This window comes from Neoarius graeffei, chromosome 10, assembly GCF_027579695.1.
Source record: "Neoarius graeffei isolate fNeoGra1 chromosome 10, fNeoGra1.pri, whole genome shotgun sequence".
NCBI classification, from domain to species: Eukaryota; Metazoa; Chordata; class Actinopteri; order Siluriformes; family Ariidae; genus Neoarius; species Neoarius graeffei.
This window is the reverse complement of record NC_083578.1, coordinates 65327925-65353991: the sequence shown is the minus strand read 5'-3', so window position 1 is coordinate 65353991 and position 26067 is coordinate 65327925. Positions and strand designations below refer to the sequence as shown.

Here is a 26067-nt window from a genome sequence, read left to right as displayed (position 1 = left end):
TTTTTTTTGGTTGTCGGTTAAAAAAGCAAAAAAAAAATCAATCGTTTTGAAGCTGCCGATTTTGGAGCGGAGAACCTGGAATTCTGTGTTGTAAACGCTTGGGGCATGCCATGCGGTGTAAGGACGACAGCTGACAAATCAGAAACACCCATTCAGTCATGTCCCGCCCCAGTTGAACACAGCTGCCATTCGGCAAAAGAAAAAAAAAAAAAAAGTGTAGACACAGGCTTTTTAGCTTACAAATTACTATTCTGTTTTTTTTTTTTAAATTATTATTAGAAGGCGCATCGAGTTTAGTCCTGCCTTGGCCAGTGCATTCTGAAAGTATGTTTCGGTCTGTAGCCAACAATGCATGTTATTGCAGATCAGATCTCTCCACACAAACTAAAGGCGCAGATGCCGACTTTTTCCACGGCTGAATTGTGCAGATCCCTATCCTGGATTTGATTCCATCCATCTTGCCCTCAACCATAATCAGTTTCCTGATCCATGCTGATGAACAGTATCCTCATAACGGTATGCTACCAGCACCATGCTTCAATGTGAAGGGGGCATCCTCAGGGTGACGAGCAGATGCAGACTGAAATCAGGGCTGTCGTCAAATGTAGCGCTTTGCACCAAAATCAAAAAAGTTCAACTCTGTTCTCATCAAATCAGACAGACAGACAACGCAATCCTTTCCCACATATTTACTGAATCTCCAACGTGTCTTTTGGCAAGTCATATGGCTCCCCCCCCCAGTAATGGCTTTCTTCCTTTTTTTTTTTCCTGCTGTTTCTGTACTCCTTCCCCAGTCACTGGCCTCTTCAAGGCAGAGTCACAGTTGCACCCCATTCTTTCCATTTTTCATTAATGGATTTACTGGCGTCTGGGAAGTTTGATTTTTTTTTTTTTAAATACCCAAACCCACCCACACACTTTAATATACGACTATTTTATCTAGGTTCATTACATACAATCCAAATTGTCCATTTCAGTTCCAGGTTGTAGTACTACAAAATGGGAAAGAGAACAAAGGGGTGAAATATGGATGTAAGGCACAGCATACCAGGGAATCCAACTTTACAATGATCATATACAGGACACACCATTCCTCTCTCCCCTACCCATCCTCCAAGACTCAATTTAGAGAGAAACTGGGGTAAGTATGAGTGACGTTTCATAAATATATTCAGGAATGAAGGTGTTGCCAAGCAGAATAACAGGTTTTGACAGACACCAGACCAGAGTTTCGACTTTAAGGTTACACTGTGGAAGACGATGCCAAGCAAACCATCAGGAGGATTGTCACTCTGAGAAGTCTTTAGGCTGGCTTCCAGAGGTCTCTCCCCTATAGTAACTAATGTGCTTTAGGCTGCCGGCCAGCAGACATGCTTTTCCCTGCTCTTAGAGGAGATCTGTATTCTCTGTACAGCCATCACTCAAGACAACTCCTGTGGTATAAATAATTAATATGGGCGATGTGCAGGTGTGTAAGGCCTAATTTTCTTTTGCTCTTCATGCTTGATCTGAGTCAGAGAAAGAAGGAATAAGGGTGAACACCGGTTGAATGTCTGATAAAGTGCATAACTGAGAAACAGCACAGTAAATGAGTAAATGCTCTTCTTAAAATGCCTGCTGGGACAAAAGATTCATAGCCAATTAGAGAAAACTAAAAAGCCTGAACAAGAGACTACACGGCTCCAAAGCAAGGGCTCTGGTAAAGTATCTGTGATCAGCTCCAAAGCGATGCAAAAGCAAGCATCTATCTGTTTGTCTTTCACTCACACACACTTACTTACTTTCCCATCACTGAAGGTATAGACGGTCCTTGGGGAAGGGGAGTGGGTGGAGCTCGTGTTGGCCTCCTCTCTGCACATTTCCTGTGGTTCAGGTATTGGCTCCACCACCTCAGCTTTGATTGTCTGAGTGCCATTATCGTGCATTGGTTCTGTGTGCAGGAAAGCATTCAACCAGAGGTTAATTTACAGATCATATTTAATAAACTGGCATAGTGTAGAGTGTGAAATAAAAAAAAAAAAAAAGAATATGAAGGAAAAAAAACCATAAGAAAATATTTCACATACAGCCCACATGTACCAACACTTTGGTTAGCTGCCTACAAAGAGCTTCCCTTGTGACTTAAGACAGCCTGGTTATTTTAGCTCTGTAAACTGGCTTGAGGGACAGCCATGTGAAGCACTAATTGTAGCTAACGAGTTTTAATATCGGTCACTTTACTGCATTCCTGACCCCAATTTAGTCAGGTCACAAAACACACACCACCTGGGCTGGACACTGGTCTGGCTCCTTTGGACACTATGCCCTCTTTAAAGCATATACAGGTAGTCGTCGACTTACGACTGCGTTTGGTTACGACTGACCGGTCGTAAACCGATCTGGTCGTGAGTCGGCCTATGTTAAATGAACGCAAGTATATTGTGATGTGTAATCATCTTAGTCTTATTTTATCAACACTTTCTTATTTCATTATCTTGGCTCATTATTTGGTTTAAGTCAAACACTGCATACTACACTGCGTACAGTACAATTCGTTTAATATGTGCAAAACAAAAAATACGAAATACAGGTGTGAAAAATAGAAAACATTTTAGTTTGAAACATACCAAAATACAAATGTAAAACAGAGCAAAATACAAAACTTAGGGTGTATTCAGACCAGGATAGTTCACTTGCTTTGGTCCGAACCAAATGTTTTTTTTTATTTTTTCATTTTGGTGCGGTTCGCTTTCACACTGTACATTTTAGTAAGCGGACCAAAATCTGTCAACAAAGCCACGCGCCCTGAGGTCGTTCAGCTATTGGTCAGAGACGACACGCGCACAAAGCGTTAAGTTCAAAAGTAGTCATGGAGGCTTTCCGTGCTGTTATTCTTTCTAATGTCATCAAAGCTATATGTTTTTTCCAGTTTTTACTGTTTTCACAATTGTGCGATTACTATGCTGTTGTACAAGTAATTTATCAACGACGACTTCAAAGGGCAAGGCGGCTACGGAGGATAGCGCTGATGAGCGCACATCATGTTGTGACAGTTCTGGCTCTTCACGCAAGACGGAGGAGGTATGTGTCGGGATATTCGCCTTATCCATCATAATAGATGAATTTCTTTTTTGCGTCGCTAGTACTGCCACTTTTTGAAAGAATGTCCCTGATTTTAATGTGGGTCTGACGGAGTTTCTTCACTTTTAGCCGACATTGTTCTGGGGAGCGCGTGAACCCCTTCTCCTTCATTTTCTCACTGAATACAGCAAACACGTCGGCATTTTTGTGTGTTCTCTCCAAAAGCTCAGATATGTGGACATCTGCCCATATATCCACAAGGGGACGCGTTTCTTCCTCGGCCCACGTTTGCCCCCTACTCATTTTTTGTACTCGGTAGTCTAGCCTACCACTGGCCTGAATGACTGAACGACTGTTGTAAGGTTCCCTTGACAACCGAAACAGTGTTTGCACTTTGCGGTGGAGTGTCAAGACTCTGTTTCCCATAATGCTCGACAAACGATGGAAGCTCCCGAGGTACAAAAAAAGCAAAACTTTCGGATTAGGTCCGGTCTGCTTTCACACCTCCAAAAGGTCCGCACCAGGGTTCCTTTGGTCCGGACCGAGTCCGACCTTGCAGCTCGGTCTCGGTCCACTTGTTTGGTCCGGACCAGAGTTCGGTGGTTTGTATTCAGACCAACCCAAAAGGTCCGGACGAAGGGAAATTTGGTTCGTTTGGTCGTTTGGGCCGGACCAAACAACGTAGGTGTGAATACGCCCTTAGTGACCGCTGGCATCACTGGTGCTTGGCTGTGGGTCGTCTACGTCATCATCAGCTGTTGCAGTGCTTGGGCTGGCGGGAGCATTTGCTCGTTTCATAAACCAGGAGCTGGAGCGGAAACTGTATGACAGAGTGCACGAGGGAGACTGCGCATGTGCCTGGAGCTGGGGCAGAAACTGTTGTACGCGGCGAGAGGCGCTGCCGGGAGCTGGGGCGGAAACTGTCATACACTCAGCTAGCTCAGCTGGGAAACACTTGCCAGTCATAACCAGACGGTCATAAAGTCAATCGGTCGTAAGTTCCATAGGTCGTAAGTCGACGACTACCTGTACGCAGAGCCATGGCCTCACTTTCGTTTATAAATGCCTTGAGACCTCAAGAATGGCACAGGAATAGTTTTAAGCATTAACAATAAATCTAATATAGTAATTTTTACGATTAAAGTGATTGATATAGGTAGCGGCCTGAGTGAATGACCTTGACGTCCGTAACGTCACAGCAGGAAGTCTATCGGTCTCATCGCCATTTCCACTGTACTAAAACACAGAGCTGACTGCAACTCCGATCCTCCATTTTGAGCTGATTTATCGCCATGCCATGTAGATGTGTTGCTGGCCGGTGCAGCAACATGACAGAAAGTGGATTTACGTTGCATTCATGGCCCAATAATGTTCAAACTGCAAAGATTTGGACACGTTTTGCAAGAAGTTCACGGGCACATTGGGCACCTACGAAGTGGTCTCTCCTCTGCTCTGCACATTTTACTGAGGACTCGTACAAAACCTCTGATCTGTTGGAGCGTTGGCTATAAGCCTGTATTGAAAGAGGGTGCAGTACCAACAATTAAAGAAAAATAAAACTACAAGAAAAGGAAAATATTTATTTTATTAACTATTATTATTATTATTTTTTTAAAGGAAAGTGAGTTCAGTTGCATCAGTCCTCCCGGAGTGAGTTGAGGGTTGTTGCTAAAACCTGGGACAGAACAGGACGGGACATATCGCTCAGGCAGTGACCTCCCCACGGTTGTTGCTAAAACCGGTGACATCCCGTACCGTCCCGGGTTTTAGTAATTGCCTGAGCCGAGCAGTAATGGCGGAATACACAGTATGAAGAAAAAAGTGAATGAGCGTAGCAGCCGACTGATTTCTAAACTGGATATCGCTGTCATCTCACCCTTACATGGAAGAAGCGAATGAACAGAGAATTGGATGAACAACTGAAAGTCAGATGTTTCAAAACAAATCGGCCACAAGATCGGCCTTCAAGAAGCGAGAAAACAGATGAGTAAGCTCCGACTCTCATTTGGATTTTTAAAAAAAAACAAAACAAAAAAAAAAACCAGACGTTGTTTACCTGCATTTAGATTAATACATGTAACTTATATTGTGCGTTTAAGTTACCGGTATGAGATTATTTAATTTGCTTCAGAATGTGATTGTCTCAGTTCACTTGATTATTTAATTAGCCGCCTTTTACATTTTCATCAGTGAAAATGCACGCGTGTACATGGATGTTGCATAAATTATAACACCTATCCTGTTTTAATGAGAGTCAACCCACAATCAATGAAGTCAAATCAGTCTTAGTTGAGCAAGTCGGTAACAGTATTTCTTACTTTCACTGTAAACTTTTTATTTATATGACTTTGGTCTATAGCTGTCAAAGGCCTCGGCCTTAAAACCGGTTCCTGCTGTGACTTCACGCACTCAGGGCTGGCTGGCTCAGCGGGGCAGCTCCAATGCCAACTTCGCGGTCGATTTTAACTCTCAAAAATATATATTTTTTTAATTCCCATTTATGCAGCATACAAGAGTCAAGGATGGAGATACTATCCACTCAGAAATTTATTTAAAAATAAAGGTTCTGCGTATCTCCTTTAAGCATCTCATCTCATCATCTCTAGCCGCTTTATCCTGTTCTACAGGGTCGCAGGCAAGCTGGAGCCTATCCCAGCTGACTACGGGCGAAAGGCGGGGTACACCCTGGACAAGTCACCAGGTCATCACAGGGCTGACACATAGACACAGACAACCATTCACACTCACATTCACACCTACGGTCAATTTAGAGTCACCAGTTAACCTAACCTGCATGTCTTTGGACTGTGGGGGAAACCGGAGCACCCGGAGGAAACCCACGCAGACACGGGGAGAACATGCAAACTCCACACAGAAAGGCCCTCACCGGCCACGGGGCTTGAACCCGGACCTTCTTGCTGTGAGGCGACAGCGCTAACCACTACACCACCGTGCCGCCCCTTTAAGCATCCAGTGCAAAAAAAAAAAAATTGCATGATATTCACCTCAATTCAGTTCCAAGAAGTAATTAATGTCCATGATACTGCTGAACAAAGTGAAACATTTAGCAACTTTCCCCCCCCAAAAGCCTTTTGGAACACAAAAAGGCTTTTCATTCTCATATAACTAACACACACACACACACACACACACACACACACACACACACACACACACACAATAAATAAATAAATAAATAAATGAATAAAAAGAAAACCCCACCCACCCACAAGAAATGTGACCCTCCATTACAAAACCAGTCGGAAGTCGCAAGTCACAATTTTGAGATGCATGGGGAAACACACTGCGTGAGCTAAAATACTCAAATTTTGGCATAGAGTAGAATGTCCACACTTTCATGTTCTGAAATAATTTTGCTGAAATTCATACCTTATGACCTTTTAAGATATGCTTTTATTAAGATGTATTTAATTCCTGGGAGAAATTTGTTACCCCCCCCCAAAAAAAAAGCACACAAGTGAAAAACACACTTCAAACTTTGTACCAAATGATCGCATATTTCTGAGGAAAACCCTTCCAGGGTTCCCCCTGGGTTCTGAAAAATATTCTCCACTTTTTTCCTTGAAAAATAAAGTCAAAGTAGTATTCTTCACTTTTTCTTAGTTACCGACTTAATACAGGTTTATATCAACCAAACTGGCATAATTCAAATATTTGTACTGATACAGGCCTCTCCATTACATATAAAATTTGGGCTCCACTCCAGTCTCTAATAAGAAAGACCTGATTTTGGATGCCCTGTGCATCATCAAGTTAAAATAAACCTTTAGTTTGAGCTAACTTCAGGTTATTTTAGGAAGGAATTATTCAAAAGAGTTTTTCGAACTCTCTTTACCCTTTACTTCAACAGAAAACTTGATTTCCAATTGAACAGAGTCAAGAAGAATCTGGGACCAACCAATAGTGAAGGAATTTGGTTTTCCAGTCAATTTATGAGCCAAACACAGAATGACGCTGCATTTTTCATCATACGTTCGCCACGGGAACACAACACTCCACACCCCCCAAAACATAGCTCCCTTCAGTCGCTTGCTGACTGATGGCACTTTCACGTTGGCATTTTTTTTTTACCGACCCCTGTATTGCTCAGACTGTCTGGTGTGCTCGGGGACGGTAGGGGCTCCAAGCGTGTCTCCCCCATGGCTGTTTTCGCCCTTAAATCATCTTCAGTGCTTGAAGAAGCTCTTCCAAAAAAACCTCATCAATTTAGACTGCACCACTGTTTGGTTCATGCAGCGATAATTACACCACCACACCAGGACGATTAAGATGCACTGCGATTTGTCAAAAGCTTGGCGCCCATTTGGTCATTATGTGTAGACTATTTTTTTTATTGGTCACAAGCTCATTGTTTACACTCTGGGGAAGTCTTTACACTGGGGTTGGATTTTGGCAAAACGGAGGGATTTCTAGAAAAGATGACTTATGATAATGATGCCAAATAGCAGTCGTCACAGCGACGAATGTAGCAATTTTCTCTTTGTCAATGATTGACGATGACGAGCGCCAGCAGGAACCCTGCCCTTCACATCAGCGATCAAAATCCAGTGGAGATTTCCCACTCACTAGATTCAGTCCTCATTTTGACGAGTAGCAAATAAAAATGGTATCAAACAAACTCATCTTCATGTAAACAAAATCATCTTGTTGCTTTGCATGATCAACAAGAAGGTTTCTGATAGATCACACATAGCATAGTTCCAGAACGGCCCATGGCAGGAGAAATCGCAAAGCTCTTAAATTGCAATGGTAGTTAAAAGGTGAGCAATTTTGTTGCAGATTTCTTCACACAACCCTGGGAAGAGGATATTATTACTGATATTAATAGCAACAGAGATGAATTTGAGGATGACTTTGACCTAAATAAATAAAGACCAATTTCAAGATGGTCACGGTAAGTGTTAAGCTGCTGACGCCAGCAACATCGACCAAGCAGAGTGAGCGAAAGCCTCAAAGGTGAGTCAAGTATTTATATTTTGCGGGCAGTTACGATGAGCTTTCTGTAGTGTGTTGTGGAAGTTGTGATTGCAAGGGACATCATTAATTTCATGATGAGTATACATTTCAAAGTCTTACAGAAGCCACATCATTACGTTTATATGCATAGCACATAAACCAGGATGAGAAGTTTCAGTCACATTCGATTCCAAGACTTTGACAAAGAACCGACATGTAATTAATGTGTACAGACAAAGATAGACTTTTCTTTTTCATGTCCTTTTATTTTTAAATTGACAAGTATGGGGCGTCATGCTGAGTGCCGACAGTGGCTGCACATGACAGACGAGACTAAATTTAATGAAATAGGCCTAATATCTTTTGTTGCATTGGTTTTCTACAGCTTAATAAACTCTTCCAGCTGCACATGCCAGACCAGGGCTGATGGAACACCATGCGATCACCTTTTTATACCCAAAGAAATGATCCAGGCGGTCGTTCAGTCGCACTTCCTTCGCCTGGAGGTACACTAGCTAAGCAACAGTATCTATATAAACACAACCGAGCCTTTGTTTCTGAGCCTTACAAAGGCATAACATGCCCTAAACCAGATGTGCTGCCTCCAGATGGGTCAGAGAATGAAGAGATACAGGTGCAAGTCGATATAGGACAAGAAGGACAGAGTCGAGGTAATGATGTGGGCGTAATCATGGGTATGGCCATGTCCATAGCAGAGGGGTTGAAGCAGGGGGCCTTTTTTTCTTGTTCTTCATGAATTATAGACAGCATTTTCAAGGAATGTTAGAATTTTGGAACTTTTGAACTGTAGACTGAGGACAAGGGGGAAATCCTTTTAAAAATAAAAACTACATTCTGTAAATAGAGATGAAAGTGGAGCAAAGAAAAAAATCCTGAATTTTTGAAAGTCAAACTAAGATGGGGGGGCAACGTCCCCTGAAAATATTTTAATAACATAACACGCAAAACCCTGCATTCTAGTGCATTTTAGTACTTATTTTCACTAAAACAAGTTATAACTTTTAAGCCTTTTTCTTTCATGTACATTAATGATTGACATGTCAAAAATATCAAATTTAATTCCCCTAGTTAATGAGTAATTTTCAGGAGTGCATTTAGAAAATGCGGTGATTTTCCTGGCTACACAGTTCATTACTTTGAAAAAAAATCAGACAATTGAAGGTAAACTCAGCAAAATCCCAAAACAGCACTGTTAAAAAGTAAAGGTCTGTTAGAGTTTCTAAAGCTTTCAGGTTTCAATGTTGGGGACATTGATAAACGAGGCTCAATCTTTTAGTAGGAGTTGTGTGTTTGCATAAGCTAAAGTGAACTAAAAATTTCCAATTCATATTTATGCGAGTTGAAGCCAATTGTTTACATTAGTTCAGGGCTTTTCAAAGTGTGGGGCGCGCCTCCCCTGGGGGGCGCCAGAGTTCTTCAGGGGGGCGCAATGTGAGGAAACATAAACCAGAATAAGTTACTATTGCGGACATTTAGCGAACTTCAGCTAGCCTTTGCCAGAGACAAAATGGACCGATTTTTAGTAGTCTGGCTAACACGACTTCAAAGCTCTGCGAGCTATTGGTCTGGCCAAGATATTAAGCCCAACCGTTTCCCAGAGCCCGTGGTTGACCCGCCTCCCTGAAATGCCTCAGTTTGCTACTGGTCGAAGCCAGAAAAGGCTGTGACGAAGCTCAAACCAATCACATCACTCTTTCCTCTGACGTATGTGACGCGACGATAGGATTCTTGCTGAGCCCCATTGATTTGGCTACTAGCGGGGCTAACTGGTAGATTAAACTCTTACCGAAGCCGGTCGGGAGCAAGGCGAAAACATCCTTCCTTTCAATAAATACCTCCAGGGCTGCTCTTTGCTCCGTTTTCAATGAGAACTTCCCGTTGAATGCTTTCAATACAGCATGATTCTGTAAACAATCTATGGCTTCCGGTCGCAGTTCTACTACGTCACTGCCTTGAACACGCCTCTACCCAGGGCCGTTGGAGATGCTCAAAGTTGATTGGTTCCCGATTTTTCCGGAGCTTGGAAGAGCTGGAGATAGCTTGCCTGGCCAGAGTAAGCTCGCAACAGGCCCTCGTGTTGCGTCACGCTTAGGATGGGCGGGCCCAGGCTAGATTTTTAGTACCTAAAGCTACAGTGAGTGAGGAGACAGAGTCTGGGCCAAGCAAAAAACCAGACCCTCCAGGATTTCGCGATGTTGTGATTTGCAAATTCAACCAAACCCCGCGAATTCAGGACGGTGTTGCAATTATATCCAATCACCGCAACCTTCCTGCAAATTTGACCAGTCACTGGCGTCGTCTTGAGGTGACGTTGACAAACTACCTTCCGCCTTACTTCCGTGTATACGGTACGTTCAAGAGAAGCAGCACGCGCGCAGTGTTGCCAGATTGGGCGGTTTTAAGTGCATTTTGGTGGGTTTTGAACATATCTTGGACTGGAAAACGTCAGCAGTATCTGGCAACACTGCATGTGCAAGACAATGTTTATATAGGCTTAAATTCTGTTACTGAAAGTGTGTTATGTTTACAGTGAAGGACTGTGTGCACTTTACATTATTTTTTTACTTAATACAAGAAATTAATGGCTGCCAACATTTTTGCCAAAATGGTATTTTATTTTCCATTGTTTAGGCAGCTTCAGCATCATACTGTGAGATTCTGTTCAAATTGTTTTTTTTCTTCTATGAAGCCTGAGCCATTTATTTTATTAGTTTATAATTATTGTTTAATTTAGTCTTCAGGAGAGACTGCCTGCACACAGTACTAGTATTAATAGTTTTTTTCTTACATGAAAGCTGAGGCATTTAGATTATATTTTAAGGTAACTTCATGTTGTGCTGTGAAGTTCTCTGCACTTTAACTTTTGAACCAACAGGTGCATTTGGATAAGTAAAGCCTATTTTTCTGCATTTTTGTAGTCCTGGTAATCTTTTATATTGGTAAAGATGTTTATAGAACCATTTCTCAGTGTCTTTGTTTTTTTAAAATCAATAGTTTTTCGGTAATAACTTAATATTTAACATATCACTCAATTTTAATCACAAAAAGAGAAAATCGCAACAATTTCTCGCAACTTTCACTTCCTCCCGCAATGTAATCGCAACAAAAACCTAAAACACACCACAACTTTCATCGCAATTTTTTGGAAACCCCCGCAACATCAGACATTTTAGCCGGCAACAATCACAAAAAAGGCCTGCGAAATCCTGGGGGGACTGAAAAAAGAAGGAAGTATGACCACGATTATTTAAAGTTTGGATTTTCATGGACTGGATCTGAAGATGCTCCACTGCCACAGTGTGTTGTCTGCCAAGAGGTGCTAGCTAACGATGCTATGAGATGTTTGAAATGTGTTAAAAAAAAAAAGATGTTTTAAAAAGCACATGTTTAAAATGTGTAAAAGAAAAAAAATAAAAATGTGTACAACAACCATTTTTTTAAAAATATAAATGGAACATTAAGTATAGCAACAACAAAAATGGTGAGGGGGGGGCGCTGTTGTTTATTTGCTCTCTGAGGGGGGCTGACTCTCCCACACTTTGAAAACCCCTGCATTAGTTCGTATCGTCTGTAAATTTAAACACACCAATGAATACCAAATTTCTCATGTAAATCAGGGGCGTAGCTACGATTTTTCAGGTGTGTGCGTATGTGTCACATACTGACTAACAGCCTGAGTGCATTATGTAACAAAAAAATAAAATTACCATTGCTAGTTTTAGGCAGCTTAGAAACCAGCTCTTCCATTATTGCTGTTTCTTCCACGTTTTCTTGATGTTGTGTTCTAGAAATGGCACTAAAACTTAGCTTCGAAGCCTCAAAATGCAACTTTGATGGAAATAAATAAATAAATAAATAAATAAATAGCTTACCTCTCTTCACGTCGAAAGAAGGGGGAAAGTTTTGCTTATTTTTACACGGCGAATTATTAACACAAGAGGAAATACTTGGAATTTGCAACTAAAAAGACTGCAGCTACACTGGCAGCTTGAACATGCTTTCTAGTGCGATTGTGTTGCACTTGCACAGAACGGTGTCAGTCCTGCGCGCCTTAGCTTGTGCACCTGAAGGTGTGCCTTGGGTGCGCATGCCTAATGAGCTCCGGCACGCGCGCCGTTAACAAAGAACACCTGTCTTTAATCAATGAACTATGTTTGGGCTATTTAAGGACTGCGCCCATGCAAGGACGATGTGAAGTATCACGCCACATCTAGGAACGCGAAAAATCCGAAAAATACATTTCTCCATTCGGGAAACCGGAGATTTTCAAGGGTTTTGTCAAATATCAGGATTTCCGGGTAAATCCGGAAGACTTTCATCTAAATGTAAAGAACATGCTCCTAAAAAAGGTACAGTGAAAAAGTCTGGCAAGTACATCTGTGAAGTCATAATAAATACGTGCCGCAAATTTTATATTTATTTTAGCGTGTGTTGCTACGGAGTTTATGGCGTAAACTTTACAAGCAACTTTCTCCATTTCTGACTTTTTTGGAAAAGTTACATCTAATAACTGAGTACATCTGAGTACTTCAAATGGCCCATCTCCGTGGTATATTGGTCAAATTTCTTGATCTATGCATCATTGGAAAGCTTTTTAAAAATCACCTCTCGTGACAACAAATTAATCAATTTTGAAAATTTGACCCATGTGACTGATTTTTATAATGAAGGATCACAAATATCCTTCAACAGTTTCTCCAAAATAAATAAAAAATAAATAAATAAATAAAAATTCATAAAGATGTCGATCTGTGGGTGGTGTAGTGGTTAGCGCTGTCGCCTCACAGCAAGAAGGTCCGGGTTCGAGCCCCGTGGCCGGCGAGGGCCTTTCTGTGCGGAGTTTGCATGTTCTCCCTGTGTCCGCGTGGGTTTCCTCCGGGTGCTCCGGTTTCCCCCACAGTCCAAAGACATGCAGGTTAGGTTAACTGGTGACTCTAAATTGACTGTAGGTGTGAATGTGAATGGTTGTCTGTGTCTATGTGTCAGCCCTGTGATGACCTGGCGACTTGTCCAGGGTGTACCCCGCCTTTTGCCCGTAGTCAGCTGGGATAGGCTCCAGCTTGCCTGCGACCCTGTAGAACAGGATAAAGCGGCTACAGATAATGAGATGAGATGAGATGTCGATCTGTGATGCAACAGAAAAACATGTAGTCTATCGTCAGGAGAGTGTGAGTTTGAATCGTAACAACACTACAGCCAAGTCAAGTCAAGTTTATTTGTATAGCGCTTTTAACAGTAAACGTTGTCGCAAAGCAGCTTTACAGAATTTGAACGACTTAAAACATGAGCTAATTTTATCCCTAATCTATCCCCAATGATGAAGCCTGTGGCGACGGTGGCAAGGAGAAACTCCCTCAGACGACATGAGGAAGAAACCTCGAGAGGAACCAGACTCAAAAGGGAACCCATCCTCACTTGGGCAACAACAGACAACATGATTATAACAACAGCCATCCATGATCAGGAATACAAGATAGCTTAATAAAAGGGAAAGTGAAGCAGCATTCCTCCTTCCCCCATCAGAGTGACACTAACCAACTGTGGGAGTGAAGTTAGTGCTCTCCTTCAAGTGTCCTTCTTGGATACTCTACACCACTTAAAGTGCAGAATGGCTTTATGAGCCATGTCGAGATCACGACGCTGCTGTGCTGTCAGGACGTTTAGCCCATGTCTTGCGAACATGCATGCGCAAAATTAACGATGTATGTTACTCTGTCGGTGAATTGATTATCTAGTTCTCATAATTAGTCGTTATTTACGTCATAATACAAGTCCACTGCTAATCAAAGATCTTGGTGAAAGGCTGACCTGCCAAAGAATGTCATTGGCGATGGTTAAAGAGGGACAAAAGGTGGCAGAGGAGTTGGTTGTATTGTTCACTTTGCAAAACAAAAACCCTAATAAGAGATGGTGAAGGAGGTGATAAGCCTGAGCTTTCCTCAAAACATGTTCTGTCAGCTGTTTCTTTAAACAAGAGCTGTTATTGTGTACTCAGCATTTGTTGAGGAGAGCATAAACCAAGCAGTCGATAAGCTGTCTGCAATCCTACAGCTGTTTGTGCAGCTGCTTTGCAACAAATAACAGTTTTTTTTCACCCCAAAACAAATGCTTGAAGGCAAATACATTATTTGAATTTGGAGATTTGCTTTAAAAAAACAAAAAAAAAAGCAGCTATTTCAAGATCTCCATCTGTTGACAGTTCTTGTATACCACCCATCACTGTCTCACCATGTATAGCATATGAGAGGATGCCATCAAAGTAGTGCATAGTGTATATTGTGTGTGTGTGTGTGTGTGTGTGTATATATCTATTAGCTCACCGCTACCCAGCCTCATGAGCAGCACATCTTGCAGGCGGCGGTTGAAATCTCGCAGTTCCTTAACCTCCGTCAGCAGGCTGCTGTGCTCCTTGAGTTTCTTGGCTTGCTGCAGGAGCTGTCTGCGTGTTCGGTCCAGCTCTTGCTGCAGCCGCCGAACCTCCTCCTCCTGTTGCCTGTAGCTATGCACCAGCTCCTCATAGAGAACGCGGGGCACCACAGCTTCTTCCTCCTCCGGCTCCTCCTCCTCACGCAGCTCCTCACCCTCGGTACATGAGCTCACGGCATTTCTTTCCAGACGTGCCACCACAGCTGCAAGGCTCTTGGAGGAGTTCGAAGCCCGCTGATGCTCCTGACACTGGACCTGCCAAAAACAAAACAACTGCTCAATGGCACTCAATGCAGAACAAATTCATTATAAACTAGATTAGATATTACAATTAGATATTACAAAGATACCAAGGTTAAGTTTAGGAAGGAAATACACCACATACGATCCCTTCTGAAAATACTGGAACGGCAAGGCCAAATTCTATTGATTATGCTATGTAGTGAAGACATCTGGCTTTGAGATCACAACATGAATATTAAACGATAGATGAGAACAGCAACTTTCATTTCCTGATATTTACCAGTTTTAAATATACATACTGTGTGTGTGTGTGTGTGTGTGTGTATATGTATCTATCCATCTATCACGTACCAGTTTGAACACCCTTACTCACTGATGGGTTTTTCTGTATTTTGACTATTTCCTACATTGTAGAACAATACTGAAGGCATCAAAACTATGAAATATCATATGGAACATATATGGAATTATGCAGTAAACAAAATACAGTGTTAAAACATTTCATTTTTAGATTCTTCAAAGTAGCCAGTGTTTATCTTGATGACGTTTTGCACACTATTGGCATTATCTTAACCAGCTTCATGAGGTAGTCACCTGGAATGCTTGTCAATTAACAGGTGCCTCGTCAAAAGTTAATTTGTGCAATTTCTTGCCTTCTTAATGTGTCTGAGATCAAACAGTTAATAGTAAAACCTGGCGCACACGGGCGACTTCTCGTCGCAAGCATATTGCGATTTTTGGACACAAGTTTCCCCTACTGGTTGCCCACTCATGAGTCTCGACGCGTGGGGCGTCCCAGGCTATCCCTGTTGAAGATCTTAGAACAAGACCTCTGGCTCCTCTCGGGTGACGATTGCAACGTCTCGGATGGTGCGAGACTAGCATTACATCGCAACAGATAGCGTTGCCTCTTGTCGCACTGAACTAACGCAAAAAATGTGAGCAGGCAGAGTCGTCACCTGACGACAACTGAAGACCTGGACAAGGTACAAGGTAAGGTTCCTCTTTCGGGTAGCTGCGTGTGCGTGTTATCTGTGACCAGTGGGTGATTTGGAGAGGGGGATGCAAGTCACGTGCAAATCACGTGACTATTTAGCAGGTGGGGATTGGCTTAGGGCCTCTGCATGCTCGTGCGACAAGGCTTTCGCAGACAGCTTTTTGCAGACAGTTGTAATTTATCGTTGAGCAGGGAGTAATAGGCGTGCGCGATGTTATTCACCGGCACAACGCAAGGGGGTGCGAAGTCGCGAAATCGCTAGGAGTAGTTGGTGGGTGTGGTTAGTGGAGTGTTTATCCTCCGGTTACTTATAATGACTAGAACTGGAGTCGTATAGATGTACGTACTTCCTCACTTCCTCGATCAACTGCTCTTCGTGCTGCTCCATCTTCGCTCGTGTTTTTAAAAATGGCGGTCATGAAAACAAAACAAACCGGGAAAGTAGGGAAGCGGAAGTGCGTGTACAGCGGATGTAGAGTGGACCTGGAGTGGACCAATCAGAGCCCTCTTGTCTGCGAGGCTTCTGCGGTGGTCACAATTTTTGGGAGGTGCGCGCAGAGCGTCTGTGAAGGTGGGGGGGCTACACAGACGCCATCTGCGACGCCATCTGCAAGGACTGCGTTGTCAGCATAAATTGGCCTTTAGCCTTTGGAGGTGATCGCTTCATTATCACAAAGACACGCACACGCAGCGATATCTCTGCAACAAGTCAGCAACTGGCGATTTTTTGTCAAGCATGTTTGATACCTGCGATCTGACGCAAGCAAAAAATAAATAAATAAAATAATCGCCGTCGCAAATATCTGCACATGAAGCAATTTTTTGCTTGCATCAAAAAGTTGCACGACCAAGCGACAGAAAAAATAAAAAATAAAATAATAAAATTCGCCTGTGTGCGCCGGGCTTTAGTAATAAAAATAAAGTAAGTAGCCCTATTCTACAACTGTAGTAATTAACAAGTATTCACTGAAGGCGAGGTGAATAATAACCAAGTAAGTCGAGGTTCTTACTCACTGATATTCACCGAGCCTGATAACTGTTCTAGTATAAATACACCGGTCATTATTTTATTAAATTATTTATTTCAATTTTCAAAACCGAAATGCAAATGTAATTCGCACAGACTTTTGTCACTTCTTTCCACCGAGTCACATAAAACACTGTGTCGAAATAGATAAATCAATTCCACTTTGCCTTTGAATAGTTTAAGACCAAACTTTGTAGCATCTTTAGTGCTTTGAGCATTTTTTTTCATAATTTCTAATTCTTCCTTACTTAAGCTGACGAAGTGATTGGCCGCCATTTTGCCGAGTTGCTGGAGGTGATTATCGAGAAATAGTCCGAATCTCTTGACCAATCCACGTATGCGATTTCCGATAATCACCTCCGTATTTATACTAATCCATATTATCTCATGAACCGTTCAAGTAAGTAAAATATAAATGACAGCCCATCATTACTTTCAGGTATCTCATCTCGTTATCTCTAGCCGCTTTATCCTGTTCTACAGGGTCGCAGGCAAACTGGAGCCTATCCCAGCTGACTACGGGCGAAAGGCAGGGTACACCCTGGACAAGTCGCCAGGTCATCACAGGGCCGACACATAGACACAGACAACCATTCACACTCACATTCACACCTACGGTCAATTTAGAGCCACCAGTTAACCTAACCTGCATGTCTTTGGACTGTGGGGGAAACTGGAGCACCCGGAGGAAACCCATGTGGACACGGGGAGAACATGCAAACTCCGCACAGAAAGGCCCTCGCCGGCCCCGGGGCTCGAACCCAGGACCTTCTTGCTGAGAGGCGACAGCGCTGACCACTACACCACCGTGCCGCCCCACTTTCAGGCATGAAGCGTCTTAATTAATAAAAATTAACAAACTATTGAATTAGAAGTTGTGTCCAAATTTTTAACTGGTACTGTATACACACGGTACCAAGCAAAGGTTTGGACACACCTTCTGGATGCATTAAACAACTTAGAACATGACACCTTTTGTTTGAGCCCATCCATTTTTCTCCCAAGTGGTCAAAAAAAAAAAAACATCAGAACACATGACTGACAGGCGTGTCTTGTGAGTTGATTGTTTAAACAGTTATTAGTTCTGAATATCTACTCTTGGTTTGAGTAGATATTGGGTTTCCAGACAGGGAAACCGGTCTTGGGTTTCACCTGTGAAGGCTGCATTTGTTGTTAACAATAATAAACCAAAATGACCAGAGAGCTGTCTATGGATGAAAAGCAAGCTATTTTAAAGCTGAGAGAAGAGGGAAACTCAATCAGAGCCATTGCACAAGCATTGAGCATAGCCAATACAACAATTTGGAATGTTCTGAAAAAGAAAGAAGCCATTGGTGTACAAACAACCAGACATCGAACAGGGCGGCCAAGGTTTAAAGAAAAAACAAAAAGCAGTTGATAATAATACTGGAATCCACTATTTGAAGTAGACTGAGAGCAGAAATATGCAGGCCATACCACAAGATGAGCAAATCACTCATCAGCAGTAAGAATCAGAAGGCCAGCTCGCAAAGAAATACAGAGATGAGCCACAAAAGTTCTGGAACCAAGAAACTTTGGCACCCAAAGTGGTGCCACTTTGGAACCCAAAGTGATGGACAGGCCAAAATAAAGGATCTACTCATGAACCAAAACACACAAGCTCATCAGTCAAACGTGGTATAGACCCCTTTCACTGACATCACCCGAAACCGGAAGTAAACAGACCCTGCGCCATTTTGGAAGACCAACAAACTCGTGATAACGGCAGCGGTATGTGAACCCACGAGAATAAAGTGGAGTGGCAAACGACTTAAACAAATCTGAGCTGTTTTATTTATGATTTATTGGCCCAACAGTAGACTTGAAAGAAACCTGTGTGAGACTTGGCAAAAAACTGTGGATATAATGGATAAGTCTGTGCATGATCTGCGGACACTTTGAGGTAAGCAAACGCAAGAAATTCAGATTTAAAACATGCTAAATTGGCCTCAAGTTGATAACTGTATGAGAAGCAAGCCTCCCAGACTTCTACAATTTAATAATAATAATAATAATAATAATAATAATAAAGAATGGTTTGGGGCTTGCTCTCCCTCCTATTATATAAATAAAACATAGTTGTTGTGTAGGCATATATCATAAATACATATGTATAATTTGGATAAATTAACCTAAATTATGGATACCTTAATAGTAACAAAAAGTATTAATTTTTCAGCTGAAAAGATATATTATTAAAAGATAAATATCAACAAGATTACCTTGGCCATAACTATGTGTAGGTTATTCTTAATAACAGCTGTAATATCACGAACCAAGCCACTAACAACATAACTGTAAGCCTGTAGCCCTTTGTAGGCTTTCAAGTCCTCAGCAGTGTAGGCACTGGGTGTAAACAACAAATAGTTTACAATGTCTGGGTAGCAAACAGATGGCAGAATTGGTGTCCGGTCCTCCTTATGTATCTGACACGGAGAAATAATATAAATCGTGCTGCCTACCAGATTACAGTCGTCTGTTTTATTATATCAGTACTAGTATCACTTACTATACTCATCAGTCATAGATTAGTCCAGTACAACATGACCAGCTTGCTTTTTTTCCATTTGACTGTTGCAAGTTTTTTCAGGCTGGTACAGTCAAAAATTGAAAAAAGTTTTGGCCTACTAAACTAGTCATCGATTCTACTAGTGTATTAATTGGAGTCGACATGAAAACGTTCGGTAAAAACTTGAAACCAGTACAATTTCTTCTTCAAAGTTTCACCAAATGGTTTTATTTATGCAATTTAAAGCTCATAATACTGTATAACTTTGGTTGAGTAAAAACATGGAGCAAAAACATGGCTGAATCCTGAATGACTCCTATTTGTTTAAATAGGGGACTACATAGGCGGCAAAATGTAGTTTCTTTTTCCCTGCCATGGAAGCGCACTTGTATAGGAGGAAAGCAATTTGCATTACAGCCGTGAGGCGGCTCGGCTCGGTTTTCCCTTTCGGGCGCTCTCATTTTCTGTTAGAATTTGGTAAAGAAAAAAATAAATATTATTTACCAGCTTACCAGGTCCATTAACATAAATCTGACAGCTGACAAGGTCGGGATATAAACGAACTTTTGCGTTAAACTGTGTGCTTGGATTCACATAATTTTTTCTGAGTCTTATCGTATGGGTCAAACCCATCAATCACAGCCTGTTTCTCCACATACCGTGCCCTTTCTACAACTGGTAATGTACTCACATAACCAGAATTATCATCCATCGTGTCACTTTACTCTCGCTCGTACTTTGTTTTATATTGTGAGTGCATGTACTTGGTCTTCCAATATGGTGCCTAACAAAATCTCACGGCGCGGTGACGTCATGTGAAAGGGGTCTATAGATAGTGTCATGACTTGGGCTTGCATGGCTGCTTCTGGAACAGTCTCACTAATCTTTATTGATGATGTAACCCATGATAGGAGCAGGAGAACGAATTTAGAAGTCTACAGAAACATTCCGTCTGCCAATTTACTGAGAAATTTAATCCAAACTAGCTGGGAGGAACTTAATGATGCAGCAAGACAACGACCCAAAACACAATGCCAACACAACAAAGGACTTCATCAGGGAAGGTTTTCAAGTCAATCTCTTGACCTTATTCTAACTGAGCATGAATTTCACTTCCTAAAGAGGAGGCTGAAGGGACAAAACTCCAAAACAAAACAAACAACCGAAAGAATCTGCTCTGTTCTGTAATTTTCATGCCATTCTTAGTACTTAAGGTAGTTATTTACAAATCAAACACCAGGAAATTGTCAGTCATTGGTCTCACTAAATACTGCTATTGGCATCCAACTCCACTATGAATCTGTGCTGCACAACTGGTGAAATTACTCTATTTTACATTAGTCACATTTTAGCTTCTTCATTAATTTAGCTTTAACTCAGAATCCCACCCCATATGTAAAAAAGATTAAACATAAAACATCAGTTATTACCCAGAGACTTCTCAGATCTACCCAGAGACTCCAGTTATTACCCAGAGACTCCACGATCGACATGAAACCTTATACAGTGCTACAAAAGGAAGGGAGTTAATCATATCTAATAGTTTTAATGAAGAACATTAACATGTCCAGACAGTAGCGTGGTAGAAATAAGCACAGTGTAACCTGATTGTTACCAGTGCTACCTCCTAGACACTCGCATATACGCCCGCCATATGGCTCAAATCACTATATTTTGATTATTTTTTCTTAGAGAGAGCCAAGAGGCTCGTGACGGAAGCTGTGCAGGTTCAAGACAAAATATCCTACAAATGTATATCCTCACTGAATGTGCAAGTGAAGCCTCTGAGCTTGTCATTACCATCATCGATTGAAAAATGGTTGCAATTATTCTGAGCAGTTAAATTATGATTTTTAACTGAGCCGAAGAGTTTTTTCCAGGTGATGTATACAGACCATTGTGCACGCATCCGCTATCAAAAAAAAAAATAACTGCCAAGTAAGGAATAATACATGATAAACACATGAAAATAATCCACACCAGAGGGAGTGATGTGGCCTCATGCATAATCTACTTTGTCTAAAGGGAAACTTTATGAAGCACTGTGACTGTTAATGTGCTGACTCCTGAGACTCTTTCCACAAGTGTTAAATAATTCTCTGCATTATTTAAAAAAAAAAAGTTGGTCACATCAAAGATTATATATTTTTTCTTTGTTAATTATTTATTATTAGGTCATACAAGTCCCATGTATGAGCTGTCAATATAGAAACAATAATGCATTAGAACGAATATAAACATTCATGTTACAACTGGAACTGCTGTCTGAATCGTACAGTTATGGACCCTTTTCACGTGACGTCACGACAAACGCGGCCGCCATTTTGGACGTGTACTACCAGTAGTTTACCCCAGCCAACATTGAGGAACGGCAGCAAAGAAAGTTTTTACTTTCAGCAAGACTTCCATCATGCCACTATATTGTTGTGCACCTGGATGTAGTAACCATCAACAAACAAGGCAAGGGTTATCATTTTATCGGATCCCGACGGAGAAGATGGATAGCGGCCATTAACAGATTGGCAGCCCTCGGCATACCAACGCTTGTGTAGTGACCACTTTGTTGGAGGTAAGACAAATAAAATTAGCCAGAAAAGGCATTACATTGCTGTTAACATTCTGTGGCGGCGAGTGTGTAACCAAATAGGCTAAAATAACCCATTGTAACCTCTTTGTTCTTCTGTAGTAGCTATTGTTGACTAGCTAATGTCAACAAGTAGCTGGTATGTTACTGTAGCAATGTTTACGTTCAGTCATTTGGATGACTGTTAAAACCTTTCAGTCTCAAGTTTTTCCTTTACTGTATTTACTAGTTTACTGTAATTATGATCCGGCAGCTATTTACACCGGATCCAGTATAAATAGCTGCCGGAGCCAACGTCCGAGGTTCCGGAGCGCGCGCCGGCTTGCTCTCCCTCAAATTAAGCAGCGCGCGCCGGCTTGCTCCTGGAGTGCTCCGGCCGAGGTTCCGGAGCACACTCCGGCCGAGGTTGCCCTCAAATTAAGCAGCGCGCTCCGTAACCTCGGCCGGAGCACTCCTGGAGCAAGCCGAAGCGCGCTCTGGAACCTCGGCCGGAGCACTCCGGGAGCAAGCCGGAGCGCGCTCCGGAACCTCGGACATTGGCGTGTATGTGTATGGCGATGGGTTTTTAACGACATAGGTATACAGATCATGTGGGCCGAAGTCAGGTAAAGACGAGGGCTTCGTGTACTTCCGTACGTCAGTGAGCAATCCTGGTGGAAGCAGGTAAACGTCGTTCTCTAAGCCTGCTAACCTCAATTTTTGCAAATACCTCTCCCTCTGCTCGCCCTGTAAATGCCCTACGTCGCTGGATAATGGTGTTTTCTGCATCTCGCTCCTTTTTCTTTTATGTTTTTCGTTTGTCGCCTTCCTCGCATTCAAACTGATTCGAGCCGAAGTCCACTACATGTCCAAAATGGCGGTCGCGTTTACGAAGGTCACGTGACTGAAAAGGGTCTATACTACACCCCCAAAAAAAGCACACGTTCTTACCAATCAGATTCAAAAATTCAACTGCACCTTGGTATAAAATAATTACATTTCTCACTGGTGTCATCATAGTGCTACTTGGTCTGATCTAACACTCGACATTTCCCGTCGAGAAATTAAGACACCATTATAATGATGATAATTACATAAAAATTTTAAAAGCCTAAGTAAAAAAGAATTCCACGTTAATTCACTCAATTTCCAAGACAGCATTATGGAATGCACTGTAAGAGCAGAACTGCATGCTTTCTGATCTCAAGTCCATCTGATGTACCAGAACGTTATTGTACCTTTTTATGTCGGAGTGGCGTTCTTTCTTCACCAAAGTGATTCTCTATGGTGTGTCCTGTATTCCTGGTAGTCATTTTAGGAATTTTCATCTTCTTTTGCATAATACTGTTATCCAGTTCCTCAATGCTATCTGAAAAAAAGCAACAGGAGAAAAGTCAGCAAAGGGTTTACACACTGTGCATGTAAAAAGATATACACACACACACACACACACACACACATCATACAAAAGTCTTATGCACATTCAAAGAAATACTGTAAAGCAGATGTCTTCAAAAATAGTCTACAAGGTGATATAGTCACAAATTTACACACAGTATCAGTCAAAAGTTTGGACACACCTAATTCAATACTTTTTTCCTTATTTTTATTAATTTAAAAACAAAACAACAACAACAACAACAACAAAAAACACTTCATGTCTTAAAGTAATGATGGATGCCGTTTCTCTTTACTTAGTTGAACGGTTCTTGACATATTGATTACTACAGTTGTGTAATAGGGATATTTACTGTATTATTATTTACCGTTTGATCTCAAACACATTAAGAACGCAAGAAATTGCACTAATTAACTTTTGATGAGGCACCTGTTAATTGAAAAAGCATTCCAGGTGACTCCCTCATGAAGCTGGTTAAAATAATGCAAAGTGTGCAAAGCGTCATCAAGGTAAACGCTGGCTACTTTGAAGAATCTAAAATATGAAACATTTTGTTTACCACACAATTCCATAAGTGCTCCACGTGTTATTTCATAGTTTGATTCTACAATAGTAATATTGTTCTACAATGTAGAAAATAGTTAAAATACAGAGAAACCTATGAATGAGTAGGTGTGTCTAAACTTTTGACTGGTACTACACACATCATGAAGATATTGGGCTTTCAGGGATTAATCTAAATTGTTCTTTTTCTGTGTCAGAATGGCACATACAACATGCATCTTTAACGGAAAAAAAAAAGCATTTGCTGCACAAGTTTTACTTTATTTTGGGTTTTCTGAAATCAAAACAGGATACACACACACACAAGGTCAAAAATACACATCCACCCTGTGGTGCTGAAAAGTTCCAAAATGTCTTTTAGCTTGTCAAGACCAAGGCCTCTTAACTTCCTGTTAGTAATCATGATTGACTACAGCTGATAGCTTCTCTGTGCCAACAAAAAAGGGGTTTGTTTAACAGCACTCATTGGACTATCCAACACACAGTACAATGGGAAAGTCCAAGGAGCTCAGTGCATATCTGAGAAAGAGGATCACAGATTTACACATCTCAGGATTCTGTCTTGGAGCCATTTTTCTAAACAACTGCAAATTCCAAGGTTATCAGTTCAAACAATTGTATGCTACTACAAGTTATGAGGAAGTGTAGCCATTTTGCCAAGGTCTAGAAGAAGACCCAAACTGTTGCTGTCAACTGACAGGAAATTGGTTTAGAAGGTCAGGAACAACCCAGGTACCATTAAGGCACAGGCCTGCCATAAACTGGAAGTTGCTGGAACACTTTCTACAGTCAAGCAAGTTTTATATTGCCATAGACTGAGAGGCTACCATCCAAGAAAGAAGTTCCTGCTCCAAAATCAACACCTTTAAGCTTGAAGAATGCTGCAGCTGACCATATGGACAAAGAAAAAGCTTTGCGGAGGAAAGTTTTATGGTCAGATGACACAAAGATTGAGTTGTTTGGCTACAATGACCAGAGGAACACTGTACTAACTGTTAAGCATGGTGTTGGTAGCATCATGCTCCAGGGCTGTTTTGCTGCCAGTGGAACTGGTACATTGCACAAAGTGGATAGAATAATGAAGTAGGAGGACCTCAATTCTTCAGTATAACCTCAATCAATCAGAAACTTGGACCCAACTGGGTGTTCCAACAAGACAATGACGCCAAATACACATTAAAAACTGGTTGCATAATGGGTAAAGCAGGCTAACATTATGCTCAAAACAAGTCCTGACCTCACTCCAATGGAAAATATTTGGATAGTGCTTAGAAGTCGGGTCTGTGCCAGGAAACACACAATTAATTGAACTCTACTAATTCTGCCAAGAAGAGTAGTCAAATATCCAACCCGAATTCTGTCAGAAGGTTGTTGATGGAGACCAAAAACATCTGGTAAAGGTGCAACATGCTATGAGACATTTAACTAAACATTAGGTGTTCTTGATGTAAATTTTTGATCTTGTATGTATAATATCGGTCCTGCACTGATTTCAGAAAACCCAACATAAATTAACTTGTGTACTAAATTATTACTCATATCATCTCTAGCTGCTTTATCCTGTTCAGGGTCACAGGCAAGCTGGAGCCTCTCCCAGCTGACTACGGGCGAAAGGCGGGGTACACCCTGGACAAGTCGCCAGGTCATCACAGGGCTGACACATAGACACAGACAACCATTCACACTCACATTCACACCTACGGTCAATTTAGAGTCACCAGTTAACCTAACCTGCATGTCTTTGGACTGTGGGGGAAACCGGAGCACCCGGAGGAAACCCACGCGGACACGGGGAGAACATGCAAACTCCGCACAGAAAGGCCCTCGCCGGCCACGGGGCTCGAACCCGGACCTTCTTGCTGTGAGGCAACAGCGCTAACCACTACACCACCGTGTCGCCAAATTATTATTATTATTTAATTAAAGCTGTATGCTGTACAGTCATTCTGCCCTAGAAAAAGAACAGAAATCACCGAAAGCCCAATACTGTCAAAAATAATGAAATTAAGTTTCCATATTTAAAACAAAATACTGTAAACTAAGAGTCAATTTTTGGTGTGATAACCCTCTGCTTAAAAAAACAAATTAGCAGTAGCAGGGAGAGTTTGTGCAGTTTTATAGAGGAATGGTGGGCAGGTTTCAATGAGCATCTTGGATAACGTGCTTCATTTGTTCTGGAGACTTTGCCATGCAAAACCCATTTAGTTTGTATGAAAAGTGATCTGTTGGAAAATATGTCGCTTTCTTTACTGGCACACAA

The 26067-nt window shown here is 41.6% G+C and overlaps 2 protein-coding genes across 2 annotated transcripts in view; both read right to left on the bottom strand.

Moving 5' to 3' along the window:
* Nucleotides 1–26067, bottom strand: part of agbl4 (AGBL carboxypeptidase 4) — a 690290-nt gene that overhangs the window by 130081 nt on the left and 534142 nt on the right. The window lies entirely within an intron of this gene.
* bend5 (BEN domain containing 5) overlaps nt 1–26067 on the bottom strand; it is a 33538-nt gene that overhangs the window by 6462 nt on the left and 1009 nt on the right. The window contains exons 2-4 of the mRNA XM_060932118.1: nt 23083–23213; nt 14379–14739; nt 1782–1930 (exon numbers count right to left, since the gene is read on the bottom strand). Of these exons, the coding sequence (XP_060788101.1) occupies nt 1782–1930; nt 14379–14739; nt 23083–23213 (641 nt within the window). The remainder of the gene's footprint in view (nt 1–1781; nt 1931–14378; nt 14740–23082; nt 23214–26067) is intronic.